The sequence below is a fragment of the Heliangelus exortis genome, chromosome 5, assembly GCF_036169615.1.
Source record: "Heliangelus exortis chromosome 5, bHelExo1.hap1, whole genome shotgun sequence".
NCBI lineage: Eukaryota > Metazoa > Chordata > Aves > Apodiformes > Trochilidae > Heliangelus > Heliangelus exortis.
The window spans coordinates 41,163,440-41,176,855 of record NC_092426.1 but is presented as its reverse complement, the minus strand read 5'-3'; the positions used below and the strand labels follow the sequence as shown (position 1 = coordinate 41,176,855).

At 39.6% G+C, this 13,416-nt stretch overlaps 1 protein-coding gene and 1 long non-coding RNA gene across 3 annotated transcripts in view; one reads left to right on the top strand and one right to left on the bottom strand.

Annotated features, from left to right (window-relative positions):
* LOC139796635 (uncharacterized) overlaps nt 1-13,416 on the bottom strand; it is a 521,507-nt gene that overhangs the window by 58,993 nt on the left and 449,098 nt on the right. The gene's annotated exons all lie outside the window — the stretch shown is intronic.
* EXT2 (exostosin glycosyltransferase 2) overlaps nt 1-13,416 on the top strand; it is a 71,530-nt gene that overhangs the window by 16,928 nt on the left and 41,186 nt on the right. The window contains exon 7 of the mRNA XM_071744962.1: nt 689-782. Within this exon, the coding sequence (XP_071601063.1) occupies nt 689-782 (94 nt within the window). The remainder of the gene's footprint in view (nt 1-688; nt 783-13,416) is intronic.

Here is a 13,416-nt window from a genome sequence, read left to right as displayed (position 1 = left end):
AATTTTATACAAATTTATCCAAAATCTGTGCTGTGCTCCCCTGCCAGAAACACTCAGGTCACCACTGAGGCTGCAGGGCCTGTGTTATTAATGAATTTCAGACTTAATGAAATTAACGATTAATTTCAGCAAGTATAGGTGTTTGGAAGAGCCTTAAGTGAAAAGTAAAATTACTAAAAAGAAAATTTGTTCTGTTGTGGCTCTGAGCAGGACAGACTTGAAAATTGTTTTATAGCTGAATACACTGTGGCAAGAACTTATTTTTCCATCCATGCACTATGCCCAGTACAAAAATTAGTGGTTTGTATGCATAAAACTGTATATCCTGTTACTGTTTGGTCACTAAAAAAAAAAAATCTCAGCTGACAGCAGTCTGGTGACCATCAGGGTATGAGAATTCAGAATTTCTGGTCTTTCTACTTTCATATTTATTGGATTATCTGTGTCCAGAGGTTTCTGTGGCATTATCTCTGGGCTTACTGTCTGATGTTGTGAAGGAACTGCTGGGATAATTCCTTACCCTGAGAGAAGCCTTCTTTCTGCTGATATCTTCTCATTGTGTCTTTATAGAATAGGATGAAATTCTGGGTTGGAAAAGCTCTTAATATCTTTTAGTTCAGGAACTTCTTTCTTCTTGTCTCATTGTCTTTTTTCTGGCTTGTTTTTTTGGTTTTTTTTTTCCTTATAGGGCCTCTGTGGTCATCCCTGAAGAGAAGATGCCTGAAATGTACAGTATTCTGCAAAGTGTCCCCCAGAGGCAGATTGAGGAGATGCAAAGACAGGTACCATCATGTGCCACGTTCAAGTTATTTTCCTTTATTTACAGTTCACACACATCCCAACCATGAAATCTGTTGGAATGCAGAGGTGTCCAATGTGTTAACATTTTGAATATCAACCCTTTTCTTTCTTTCTGCTAAACCTGTGCATTCACCATTACTTTTTAATGTTGTGTCTCTACCCATCCATCACTTCAGCAGGCACACCAGTTATTCAGTGGCTTTTTTGCAACCTACCATGTAAATGTATTGTGAAAAATGGTCCAGGACCTGTAGCATCCACAGTCAGATCTCCTGAAATTGAGGTGCTGGCTATTTGTTTTTTCATGTAAAACTCATGTGGTATTTGCCATTAATGGAGATTGCTATTTCTACTAACCCTGTCAAACTCTACTTCCATTAATTTTGCTTTTTTTTTCCCTCCCCCTCTGCTTTCTTTATGTCCCCTCTGATGAAAGCTCACCCAGAATATAGACATATTGCCTGCTCTTCTATATTAACGTATTTTTCACAAAACCATTGTGTATGTTTGTTTCTTTTTTCTACATGACTAAGTTGCATTAAAGAAGTTCATCTTAGGAGGAGCTTTGGTTTTTAGATCAATCTGAAGTGCTCAAAAATGAGAGGAAAGCACTAAGTCCAAAATGTTTTACATGTTTTAACTGAGATGAGAATTCTTTTCAGAGGGGAAATTTTACTTATTTGCTGCCTGGAGAGCTGAGGCCATGAGCTGCCCAAACTCAGGGATGAAATCTTTTTCTAATGGATGTAGTAGTCAAAAAAAAAGTATTTTAGTTCACTCCAGGTGATGCTGATTCCTGTTTATCAGCTCTGCTGCTCTGGATACTATAACCATCAGTTGCTGTGATTGTAGAGCTCACACATGCAGCTGAAGAATGTTGAGAATTTTCCCAAAGTGTAGAATTTTGTTGTCACATTAGGGGGTAGGATTCAAGCACATTGTTCTCTTAGTGGCTGGGATAGATAGATAAAATTTGGGGTGTTAACATATATTAACATATATTGTCCATCTTTCATCCCTGCCACCTCCTTCTACCTCAGCATCTGTTGTTACAAGGCAGGGAGATAATTTAGTGGTTTTTCCTGGTGAGGAGCTGGGGTGTAGAGAAAGGAACAGCTAAGTATGTGCTAAAAAATTAAACTGTATGATCTCAGGTTGCTTTTACAGAGACATTTCTGCACTCAAGTTTAGGCAAGGATGTTGAATACAAGTTTCTGACACATCCCACCTTAGTGACAAACTTTTGTGTGGTCCTTGGCACAGTCACCCAACACTTGATTTCTCAGGGTGGAGCCCACAACATCTGAGTTATTTCTACCTAGGTAGTGCTAAAAGTTGTGTAAACTCATACTTGATATGTGTGGGGGAAAAAAAACAGGCTCAGATTTAGGGATAAATAATCTTTTCTCACCTGAATTCAGTTGCCAGCTTCTCTTCTTTTTCTGCACTCTGCAAATATCACAGCAGCCATCAGGGGGCTCCTTTCTCTTTAGTCCTTTCACACAAATGAGCCTTTTTTGGGGGACTCAGAAGTTCCCACAAGGGATGGGAGGTGAAAAAGTAGCTTTGCTGTTATGGCTCCTAGAAACATGATTTTGCTTAATTTTGGGGCTGATAAAACTTAATTTTCTGTTACAACTGTGCACTGATTTTCTTGTTGCCTTTTTTACTAATATCATAAAATAACCATTTCAGAATAGTGTCCTCCTTCTACAGAGAATGCACTTGAAATTCTGGACAGCTTAAGCAGTAATGATGAAATAATAAAATCAGGAAACAACAGGAGTTTGGAAACAATTTAAAAAAAAACAACCCAAAAGCAAACAACTAAAAAACAAAAAAACAGCCACCCAAAAAAAGCCACTAAATATTTACAACCAAACAAGACAACAAAAATCATACAATCTATTTTACCTGTATTATCTGTAATTCCATAAAATTAAGTTAAATTAGTTAAAATTCCATAACATTAGGTAGCCCAGAAGAGTTTGTCTTTTTAAGGGAAAACTTGCAGCTCAAGCTGATGGTAGCAGAATAAACTCTTGCAGTTCACCCTTAGGAATGATTCCATTTTGGGAAAGGAACTGGCACATCTGAGGCCAAAAAAATCCAGGTGCAGTGTGGCCAAATGATAAACTGACAAAGGAAATTTGGTATATAGAGAAAGGGCTGTATGTATGTGTATATATATATATCTATGCAGTTTAAAGTGGCCTTCATGTAGGCAGTGATGGGCTCTCAGCTAGCTGCAGCCACCTGGAAAAGAGATTTTAGAGCTGTGAAAAATAGTTAGGGGAAAATAGAAATACTGTGGTCACTTATGGTAAAAAAAAGAAGAAGTAATACAAAGAATTTTTTTAGGAAAGAGGTAGTTAAGAAAATGGAAGATGCTGTGCCATGCATCAGTCTCTTACCTGTCTCCACTCTGAATACAGCCCAGAGCAGAGCTACAATTCTCTCATCTTAAAAAGGATGTAATAGGCCTGAAAGTTCTAGAAAAGAACTGGAAGTTTCACAAGAAGAGTGATTAAATACTGTCACTCTTCATCCTGAGAATGAAGGATTTGGGATGAGGGGCAAGAATGTGATACACCTGTAGAAAACAAGGTGATGAAGAAGGTGAATGGATGTGGCTGCTCATTGTGTGATCCAACTTCATGTGGTGTTTCTTAGGAGTTCCATTATTGGGAATCTGGTCTAAAAATAATAATAATAAAAAAAAAAGATGCTATTTTCCCAGGACTAGTAGCTAGTGTGTGAGGCTCAGTGCTTCAGCACTTTGTGTGAGTGAAGGGTTTTATTGGCATCAAGTGTGAATGAAGAAATCCAGAGAAGAAAAATCTGTCAGAGACAAATACAAGGAGATAGATACCCTCTGGTTTAGGACTTTCCCAGTTTTTCAGACTTTTGGGAGCTGGAGAGTGTTTTGGGAAGTGGTGGCTTGTGCTTGGCCTCTGTGTGTGGCTTCCTAAGGTATCTGCTGGGGACATTTGTCAGAGAGAAAACAGAGGTGCAGAAAGCCAGCTGAGCAGATGTGGTGTGGGTGCAGTGATGCTGATCCAGGGGCTGAGGTTTGCCAGAGAGCTTGTAATAAAATTCCTTGTGAAAAACTTCTCAGATCATCTGTGGGCTCCAGTGAGAGAATATTGAGTGTGGTGCATATTTCCCTCCTCTCTTTGAATGGATAATTCACTTTCCTGAAGCCCCACAGGATGCTGCCTGAAACTGTGGATGTGCAGCATCCTTGATTTTTATCAGTGAAAACTTTGGATCATCCCAACTTTTCCTCTTTCCAGCCTGGACAAATGAAAGCTATAAATGCATGAAAATTCAGTTTCAAAAGTATGGATAGAAAATGGAGCTGGCAGTGTTTGTTCCAAATCATCTGTGGGTTCCAGTGAGAGAATATTGAGTGTGGTGCATATTTCCCTCCTCTCTTTGAATGGATAATTCACTTTTTTTTCCTCCTCTCTTTGAGTGGATAATTCACTTTTTTTTTCCTCCTCTCTTTGAATGGATAATTCACTTTTTTTTCCTCCTCTCTTTGAGTGGATAATTCACTTTTTTTTTCCTCCTCTCTTTGAATGGATAATTCACTTTCCTGAAGCCCCACAGGATGCTGCCTCAAATTCTGGACGTGCAGCATCTTTGATTTTTATCAGTGAAAATTTTGGGTCATCCCAACTTTTTCCAGCCTGGACCACTGAAAGCTGTGAAAGCACGAAAATTCAGTTTCCAAAATATGGATAGAAAATGGAGCTGGCAGTGTTTGTTCCCAGAGCCAGAATACCTGGTTTTTCTACTGCACGTCCCATGTGCCTCAGCCCTGACCTGAAGGAAAGTTCAGCCTCTGGGTCAAAGAGAGCTGAAGGGCCAGGAATAAATCAGGGACTTGTTTTAGTGCCACGTTAAAACAAGATGAGTGGCTGGCTTTGCTGCCCCCTCCTCCCTTTCATTTCATGTGCTGCTTTGGCTCTTCTTTAAAGAGGGCTCTGTAGAGTAATTTCAGCTCTTATCAGCTTGCTGACAGCTATATGAGCTTTTCTGCTGGCTCCAAGCAATCACTGCAGGCGTGTGAAACATCCCATTCTGCCAGGGAAACCTCCTGGATGGAGTTAAAGCAAATGGGGGGGTGGGGTTTTCCTGTGGGTGGTGCAGCTCATACTAAAAAAAAGAAAAAAAAAAAAGAAAAAAAAAAAGGGGAAAAATAAGACAAAAAATAAGAAAAAAAAAAAGAAAAAAGGGAAAAAATTTTAAAAAAGAAGAAAAAAAAAAGAAGGGAAAAAGAAAAATAAGAAAAAAAAGAAAAAGAAAAAAAAGAATGGAAATAAAATAAAAAAAGAAGAAAAATGGAAATAAAATTTAAAAAAAATAAGAAAAAAAGAAGAAAAAGGGAAAAAATTTAAAAAAAGAAAAAATGGAAAAAGAAGAAAAAAGGGGAAAAAATTTAAAAAAAAGAAAAAATGGAAAAAGAAGAAAAAAGGGAAAACAAAGAAAAAAGACAGGAAAAAAGGGGGAAAAAATTAAAAAAAGAAGAAAGGAAAAAAGAAGAAAGGAAAAAGGAAGAAAAAAGAAAAGAAAAAGAAGGAAAAAAATTAAAAAAGAAGAAAAGAAAAAGAAGGGGAAAAAGGAAAAAAGAAAAAAAGAAGAAAAGAAAAAGAAAGGAAAAAATTTAAAAAAAGAAGAAAAAAGAAGGGAAAAAGGAAAAAGAAAAAGAAAAGAAAAAGAACAGAAATAAAAAAAAGAAGAAAAAAATGGAAAAAATAAAAAAGGAAGCAAAAAAAAGAAAAAAAGGGAAAAAACTCAAATAAAGAAAAAAAGAAAAAGAAGAAAAGAAAAAAAAGAAAAAAAGGGAACAAAATAAAAAAGGAATAAAAAACCGAAGAAAAAAAAAAAGAAGGGGAAAAAAAAAAAAAAAAAAGAAGAAGAAGAAGAAAAACAGAGAAAAAAATCTGTGATTTAGTTAACCAACTAAACAACATTTCCCTTCTCTCTCAGGGCACTGGAAGCTCTGGGAGCACAGTTAGGGCTTTTACAAGCCCTTTTAATGCGAATATTTGATTTCCAGCTGCCCTTCTTTCCCTGCCATGTGAAGCTTCTGTCTCAGGGTTCTTGGGGCTCATCTCTATCAGACTGAACCCAACTTCCATCTCTCTGCCATTTGCAGCATCTCAGGGAGTGCAGCTGGAGAGGGGAACCCTGCTTTAATCCTCCCAGAGTGCTGCCCCGGAGCTTGGGGCCCCATAAATGTCAGAGCTGGACAATTTGCCAGCTTATCAGATGGAGTCAGGTTTGTTCCAGCCCTGGCTCTCCTCCCCCAGAGCAAAGATTTGTTGCTGCAAAAAGAGAAAACTTTTTTCCTGGCTTTCTGCCAGGATCACCAGGGGAGTTGTAGAATCCTTGGCATTTATAGATGAGATTTTCGTTGCTCCCCCCCTTCCCTTCTTCATTTGTTGTGGACAGCATCCTTATCTTAGATTTTTTTTATTATTATTATTTTAACATTTTTCATTGCTCCCCTCTCCCCTCTTCATTTGTTGTGGACAGCATCCTTATCTTAGATTTTTAAAAATTATTATTATTATTTTAACATTTTTAATTGCTCCCCCCTTCCCTTCTTCATTTGTTGTGGACAGCATCCTTATCTTAGATTTTTTTTAATTATTATTTTTTTAACGTTCTTCATTGTTCCCCCTTCCCTTCTTCATTTCTTGTGGACAGCATCCTTATCTTAGATTTTTTTTATTATTATTTTTTTAACGTTACCTGTCCCTGTTGCTTCCCAGAATGAAGCCAACTCTTTTCATGCTTCTTGTACCTGTGAGTGGTTTTTCTGGCACTGAGAAAATATTTTGTGTGCTGGGAAAGTGCTCAAAAACTTGGAGAGCAATCAGCACCTCAGTGAAGAATTTTGTAAGATCCAGTTGTGCTGCCTTTGTACCTAGGTTAATGTCCAACTTCAAGAGGGAAATTATGCTATTTTAAGACTATTTTTTGTTTTTTAAGATTAGTTTTTAATAATCTGTATGTTGTTACCAAGGGGATTTCTGGTGCTTCCCTTTTGCAGATTGCTGTTCACATCTTGGAGACTCCAGATAAACCCAGATGATTAAAAAAAATTAAAGGCATGTATTGTTAAAAAAATTAAAGGCATCTTCTTTTAGAAATAATATTTGAAAACTTGCAGGGCTGTGCATGTGGAGCAGTGATCTGCAGATTTAGGGATGATTTAACATCTCTTCAGTGTTCCATTCATTTTTTGTTACTCTGCTGCTGCACAGGCTGAACCACTCCAGATTTCTGTATCAAAATCACTTGTTCCACTAAAATCTTTGTTATTGAAAGGGTTAAAACTTGAGCATTTTCCTGTGTGGCTTTGGTCATTTGCATCCACCTGGGTCTTGCATCCATTTCCCTGATGACTGCATAAAACCATGCATAACTTAATAATATTCATAATGGAATATTCATAATATTCATAATGGAATTTACAAGTCCTGGATCCTCTTTAATGACTAAATCACATGTATCTTACAACACAGTAGGGATATTTAGTTTTTAAATGACAAAAGTTTTACTTGGCCTCTAGAAACAATCTGCAGTCTGCCTTTTTTAGGTGGCTTTTCTTTTGATCTTTTTAAATTGTGCAGATCTAAGAGTTTTTTAGCTGCCTGGATATAGAAAAATTATTTATCTTTGTTACAAATGGAAAAGTGAGCTGTGGTGTAATTGCAGGTCGTGTAATTTGTACCTGGTCCTTTCCCTTCTGATAATTTTTTTTTTTTTTCCTGTTTGCTGAGACTTCCGAATGCTCTTTGGGAATGAACGTGGCACCTGGTTGTGGTTGTCTTTGAACATATATTCTATCCTGGTGACTTAGATCCATGCAGATGCTCTGGAGAAGGGGGTTATAGAGATGTGCATATTCCAGGATACTGATGGGAAAATAGGGAATCGTGGATAGAAGTTGTCAGGTTATGGCTAAGCTTAAAAAATCCACTTTCCTGCAACCAGATTCAACTGGTAATGGAATTCTGGTCCCAGAATTTACACAGAATATTTCAGCTTGGTTGCCCAGGCAGCACATAAAATGCTTCCTAATAGTGTAGCAAACAAAACCAAAAAATATTGATGTTTCAACTAATGCAGAGATGATGTTGTAAAAGGAGAGATAAGACAGCTCCTTCCTCAGGCCATAGATCTCATGCCATCCTTTTTGGGGTAGCAATGACTTCTGTAATAAACTTTCATATTTATCTTTATTATTCCTTTTTTACAAATTTTGGCTTTGTACAGGAAAGAATATTTCTCTTCAGCATGCTGTTTCAGATGTTTGCCAAGAATAAATAAATAACTGTATCTATACACATATATACATATATTTATGTATATGTACATAAATACATTAATTATTTTATACATGTAATACATTTAATTATTTTAATTAAATACATTAATTATTTTTAATGTATAAAATATGTCTGTATACAATATACATCCACATGCATATGTATAATTCTTTTCAATCCTGTTCTGTTGCAGTGTGACCACCACACAGTATCATGACAACCAGCAATTAGTTATCATCTTATTATATTTATTTCTATTATTATATTTATCATATTATTATATTTATCACATTATATCAGCCAGCCACAAACCATGCTCAGGTTGGGTCATGAAGCATGAGGTGTTTTTACACAGCTTGTGCTGAGTTGGTTTTAAGGTGAGGATGAAAAAAGTGGCACCATGTCATGGATTGATTTTTTTTTTTTCCCCACAGAGAAGGAGAAACCTCCTTGATTGTCAGTCCTTCAGCTTTTATGGAAGTCAGAAAGGCTGGGGAAGCCACATCTGGAATCTTGTGTCCAGCTGTGGGCCCCTCAGTTCCAGCAGGACAGGGAACTGCTGGAGAGAGCCCAGCACAGAGGCACCAAGGGGATGGAGGAGTGGAACAGCTCCTGGGGAGGAAAGGCTGAGGGAGCTGGGAGCTTGGAGAAGAGGAGACTGAGGGGTGAGCTCAGCAATGGGGATAAATATGGAAAGGAGAGAGCCAGGAGGATGGAGCCAAACTTTTGGTTTAGTGATTACCTTGTGGTGTTGGTCAGAGGCAGGCAAGAACAACTCAGGGAGGCTGAGAAATGTCTCCTGGATAGGATTGTCTCCAGCTGGATGCTCCCAGTGCTGTGGCAGGAGGGCAGGACCTCCAAACCATCACTGCCCTCTAAACAGCTTTCCTCTAAGCCCATCTTGGGCCAGGCAGTGGTGGGAAGTTTGGGTTGAGAGGACAAAGGGAAATGGTTTCCAAGTGGGAGAGGGGAGATGGAGGTTGGAGATGAGGAAGAAATTCTTTGGGGTGAGGGTGGTGGAGTCCCCATCCCTGGAGGCCTTGAAAAGGCATTTGGAGCTGGTCCTTAAGGACATGGGTTAGGAGTTGGCTGTGGTGTTGGTACAAGGTTGGGCTGGATGAGCTTGGAGGTCTCTTCCAAGCTAAAGATTCTGTGATTCTCAGGGATGCCCAGTGACAGGACAAGGGGCGATGGGTACAAACTGGAGCATGGGAGGTTCCATATAAATCTTAGGAAGAATTTTTTCAGGGTGAGGGTGAGGGAGCCCTGGCCCAGGCTGCCCAGGGAGGTGGTGGAGTCTCCTTCTCTGGAGACATTCAGACCCCACCTGGATGTGTTCTGTGGGACTGCTGGAGGTGACCCTGCTCTGCCAGGGGGGTTGGACCCCAGGAGCTTTCCAGCTCCCTTCCAACCCCTTAACTTTCTGTGGTTTCTCTGAAGACAGAGCTGTCTTTAAGCAGTGCTGGTGGCAATATCTGTGATTAAGGTTGTTGAGTCCAGTGTTGAGACCTCTGTGGATGGGGATGTTTATGCTCATAGAAACAGACTGATACAGCTTATAGGAACAGACTGATAGAGCTTACAAGAAAATGAACAAGCAATATCTTCATCAACATCTTCATCAGCAAGGCAAGTTCTTCCTGGTATAGAACTTAACCTCTGAAACTGAGGTATGGGCTGATTTTTTGACTGCTATAGCATGACCATAACCTTACCTAGATTATATATTTTTTTTTCCTTGCTTCAAAAAGCTGTCCTTTCATGTGTGTGACTGGTACTGGCCTTGCTTGGTGTTCAGCTTCTCTAATCAAGGGAATTTAAGCTCCTTTTCTCCCAGCAGTTAGTGCAGCAGCCATGGGAAACCTCAAACCAGGCCGATCTTGTTGGCGGCAGTCGACGCAAATAAAAGCAGTTGTGCTTTTTGATTTATTTATTTTTGAGGCTGGATGCTGATTAAAAGTTTCCAAGCATCTTTTAGCCACGTTTTTAAGCCAAGCAGCAGAGAGCAGGGCAGCTGCTGGGGAAGGGAGATGCCGGTGGACATGGGACGAGATCCCAGTGGGAAGCATCAGTGTGTGGAGCTCAGAAAGCTGGGAAAGGTGTAAACAGATCCCCAATTTATCTGTGGAGTGGGCTCTCCAAACACTGTTTTATTGGCCAGTGGCTCCTGCTTTACTAACCTCTAACCCCTGCAGTACTCAGAGGTGCTGCCCACCAGCCAGCCTTGCCTTTGAACCCCCCTTGGCTCCTGCCACCTCAAAGGCTTGCAGGCAGATTCCTCTGTTTTGCTTGGGACCTCACCTCTCAGCAGGATGCCTGCAGCCAGGAAAACTGATCTGGCCTGAGAACATAGACATATTTTAAGGCAGTACCCTTGGGACTAGAAACCTAGTGCTTTCAGTTTCAGGACCTGTCCATCATTTGTCAAGAAATGTGCCTAAAACATCCCTCCCCCGACCCCCCGACCCCCACTCACACTTGTGGGCATAGAGGATTTTTCCTGCATAGAGGATTTTTCCTGCAATAAAACCCACAGATTTGGTTTTCTTTTATTTTCTGTACTGCTGTTGGCTCAATACTGGCATAAGCCTGTCTCATGGTAGGTCTGGTTTCATGTGGTTAACAGGGAGTGTGCAAAGGACAAACTAAAAGGGTGATAAAGATCCAAGGAATTTTGTCTTTTCCTTGGGGTAGGTGTGCCTGTCCTTCACAGGAACAGCCTGCTGAAAATGAAGTCCCTGCATCCTCCTGGAAGCTGGAGGCAAAGTGAGGGGAATATTTTTTGTCTCTTTGCATCATTATCAGTGATGATTCTATAGACTATCTGGAAGCCAGAGTACAATCTATGTAACCCCCTTCCAGCTGTGTTGTTTCTGTGATGCCAACACTTGTTATTTGCCTGCAAACAGGAAGAAGCCAGCACTTTTTGGGGAGCAACAGGAGTTCAGTGAAAAAAACCTCCATATTTTTACACTCTGTGCTTTTAAACCTCCTAAGTGCTTTTTGAAACTTTTTTTTTTTTTTTTTTTTCCATCCTTCTCCTTCCTTGCCTGGTTCTTGGCTCTGGGCTTGGCAGCAGCTGAGAAGAAGGAGATTCCTGCTTTGGCTCCCTGGACTGGAAGGGATTTTGGCAGTGGATTTGTAGGGTCCCAGCTCAGGTTTGGTGGCCTGGGCAATGGTACAGGAGAGCTGTGAAGCTGCCATCCTCATAAATCAAAGCAGCTGAGTGGTATTTTGATCTGTTCAAGTCTTGTGCTTTTGTGATTTTTAAAACCAAGCTGCTGTCACTAGGATGTGAAATAATGGAAATCTGTATTTTAGGGGCCAGGATAATGCAAGGTTTCAGGACTGTGTAAAATATGTTGCCATTCAGTAAGACAGAATGAAAACTATTTTGTTCAAAATAGCTGCCTCCCTGTCATGTATCTGCTAGGACATACATTAAAATCTAATTCTCAGCAGAAGGTTCTTATTCATAACAGGAGGTTAAAACCTTAAGAAGCCAAACAAAAGCAAAAAAACTTAACCCCTCACAAATTATCTGAAAGCATGAAAAAAGACTCAAAATATTAACTTTAACAAATATATTTGGAAGTACCACTCTCATCTCTGCCCAGTACATGTTGCATCTATGGCTTACTATAATTTACATAAATGATTCTTTTCAAAGTGCCAAAGAGGAGAATTTGAGGAAGACTGCAGTGCAAGAAGCTTAAGATGAATATCTGAGCTTGCACTTATATTTTTCTTTACCAGTAGCTCTTAGGAGTCAACTTTTGTGAAATCTGCAATAAAACTGAGAGCCAGAAGTGATGGGTTTGTACCTGACATTGGGAACTCTGTCCCCTTAGGAATCAGCAGCTTCCAAAAGCAATTTGGATAGTTAAATATTAAATTTCAAATTTAATACATTTAAAATTTATTCAATATTAAATTTAGTTTTCACATTCTGGTGTTTCTAAAGTAGGCAAAAGTGGTTTTTTCATGGCTGAAATCACACCAGAGGATAATACTGAGCCAGGTGATGAAATGCACCAACAGCTTCACTTTTGAAGAGAAATTCTTTGAGACTGAGTAGCAATAAAAACCAGCATCACAAAATCCTTATATAGGATTTTGGTTTTTATATAGGATTTTTGGTTTTTTGTTTTTTGATTTTTGTTTTTCTTTCTGTTTTTTTTTCTGTTTTGTCTGTAGGGCTGTAATGTTACAAAATTTGTTTCATTTGTCCTGCAGAAGTCTTAGCACTCCTGCAAGTTGTGTAAGTTAAATAGGTGAATATTTTCAGGGCTTTGGCTGGGAACCATTCAAAGCTCAGGAGCACAAGTTGAAAGGCAGAATGAAAATTCAGAAACAACATGAAAAAGTCTGTTATGGGCCATTTGAAACAACCCCAGCTAAACTAGAAACAACTGTGTGAGCCCTGCATTGTTCTGCTCTCAATACATCCTTTTTTTTTTTTTTTTTTTTTATTTTCTTCTGCTTCTGGTTTGAGCTTTGGGAAGACCCAATGTTGAATGATGGCCTTATCTGAAGCAATTAGACATCCCCAAAAGCTCAATTCCTTGCTATTCCCATTTTTCAAACATAAAAGTGAGATGCTGGTATTATGAGCACCCTCTACTATTCCTGCACTCCTGCTTTTCTTGGAGGGGTCCTTGTTGAGCAATAGCTACAACACAACCATCTGATTTTGTAAAGGGGCTTTTAATCTCATCTTCTGTAAAACATGAAAATATTCAGAAAGCCCTTCAGCCTGAGGCAAGTTACCATGATTTTACAAGTATTGCATTGCTGTAGTGGATTAACTCTTAAAATTCCCACATAGTTGTCTGTATGGGGGGATTTTCAATAACTGTATTTTAGTTTTTAAATAACTGTACTGGTATTCCAAAAGTGAACTAGGTTTGCTCTGGCATTTTTCCATATAAATCCCAGGATGTGAGGTGGGTAGGGACCTCAAGGATGCCCTGGTCCAACCCTTCTCATCTTATTGTTTCTAGGAGATGTCCCAGCACCCCCTGGAGCTGAGACTTCCAACTTTCCCAAGTGGGGGAATCCCCCCCTTCCCCTGGGAGACCATTCCAAGGTCTGACTGTCCTCATGGGGAAAAATTTCCCTCTTGTGTTCCAATGGAATCTCCCCAGGAGCACCTTGTGCCCATTGCCCCTCGTCTTGTCCATGGGACTCCTTGGACACAGGGAGTCTCCAGCTGCTTTGGAGCTGCCCTGGAAGTCCTGACCATGGGCAGAAGGGCTCCCCTCAC